Below are 1,321 nucleotides of genomic sequence, written 5' to 3'. Positions count from 1 at the left end.
CCGCGGGGACGCCGGTGGGGCTGGCGATTCCCGCCCCGCGAGCTCCCCGCTCTGCCTCTGCTGGGAAGGACCCGGACTGCTGCCCCCGCCCTGGCGTCCCACTTTCCCTGGGCCCAGTGGCATTTCTCTCTGGGGCTCGCGTTCGGGCTGGTCAGCGCAGTCCGGGAAGCTCTGGGAGAGCCAGTATAAGGAGAACGCGGCGGTTTCGTTTTCGGGGACAGGTTGCCTTCCTTACGCGAACGGTTTTCCCGTGGGGAACCCTCACCCCGAGGCATTTCGGGAGAGGGGCATCCGCAGAGAGGCGGGATGCTGCGGTGCCAACACGCACAGCTACTTAAATTCTTTTGTGTGTCATCAGCCCAGGGGAGACACTTTAGGGCGGAAGGAAAGCCTCAGCCAGCTTCTGCAGATCACCCCTGGGATCTGGCGCGCGCACGGAGAAAGGATGCGGCCGAGGGGGTGGGCGGGGAGGACGCGGAGACCGGAGCGGTGCCTTTGAGGGAGGGCTGGTATCCCAGCCCTTCCAGGGCCCTGTGGCGGCTGCGCAGGCTCCTTTCCCCTCTCCCTTATTAATCCCCACGCCCCAGGCAGAAATGGGATCTTTGAGAAGTCTCAAATGGGATCTTTGAGAACTCAAAGATCCCATTGGAGGTGGATCCCATTTGAACTAGAATAAAGGAGTGGAGGCGAGGTAGTGTGCAGCCTACGCTCTTGGTAACTCGTCTATCTCCTACCATCCCCGTCTCCCCCACCTCGCCTCAGGAGCTAGACGTTAGCTTGGAGCGGCGCCGGACCGTGGATGGCCTTGACTGACGGCGGCTGGTGCTTGCCGAAGCGCTTCGGGGCCGCGGGTGCGGACGCCAGCGACTCCGGAGCCTTTCCAGCGCGGGACCCCTCCACGCCGCCTTCCCCCATCTCTTCCTCGTCCTCCTCCTGCTCCCGGGGCGGAGAGCGGGGCCCCGGCGGCGCCAGCAACTGCGGGACGCCTCAGCTCGACACGGAGGTAGCGGCTGGACCCCCGGCCCGCTCGCTGCTGCTCAGCTCATACGCTTCGCATCCCTTCGGGGTTCCCCACGGACCTTCGGCGCCTGGGGTCGCGGGCCCCGGGGGCAACCTGTCGAGCTGGGAAGACCTGCTGCTGTTCACTGACCTCGACCAAGCCGCGACCGCCAGCAAGCTGCTGTGGTCCAGCCGCGGCGCCAAGCTGAGCCCCTTCGCACCCGAGCAGCCGGAGGAGATGTACCAGACCCTCGCCGCTCTCTCCAGCCAGGGTCCGGCCGCCTACGACGGCGCGCCCGGCGGCTTCGTGCACTCTGCGGCC

General features: G+C 66.5%; 1 protein-coding gene across 1 annotated transcript in view; it reads left to right on the top strand.

The window, feature by feature from the left end:
* The window catches only part of GATA6 (GATA binding protein 6), a 33,272-nt gene that overhangs the window by 1,072 nt on the left and 30,879 nt on the right, over window positions 1–1,321 (top strand). Inside the window, exon 2 of the mRNA XM_011957814.1 lies at window positions 763–1,318. Within this exon, the coding sequence (XP_011813204.1) occupies window positions 800–1,318 (519 nt within the window). The 5' untranslated portion in view covers window positions 763–799. The remainder of the gene's footprint in view (window positions 1–762; window positions 1,319–1,321) is intronic.

The sequence above is a fragment of the Colobus angolensis genome, unplaced genomic scaffold (assembly GCF_000951035.1).
Source record: "Colobus angolensis palliatus isolate OR3802 unplaced genomic scaffold, Cang.pa_1.0 Scaffold45, whole genome shotgun sequence".
Lineage (NCBI taxonomy): Eukaryota > Metazoa > Chordata > Mammalia > Primates > Cercopithecidae > Colobus > Colobus angolensis.
Note: the sequence above shows the minus strand (reverse complement) of the source record. Positions and strands in the feature narration are given on the sequence as shown.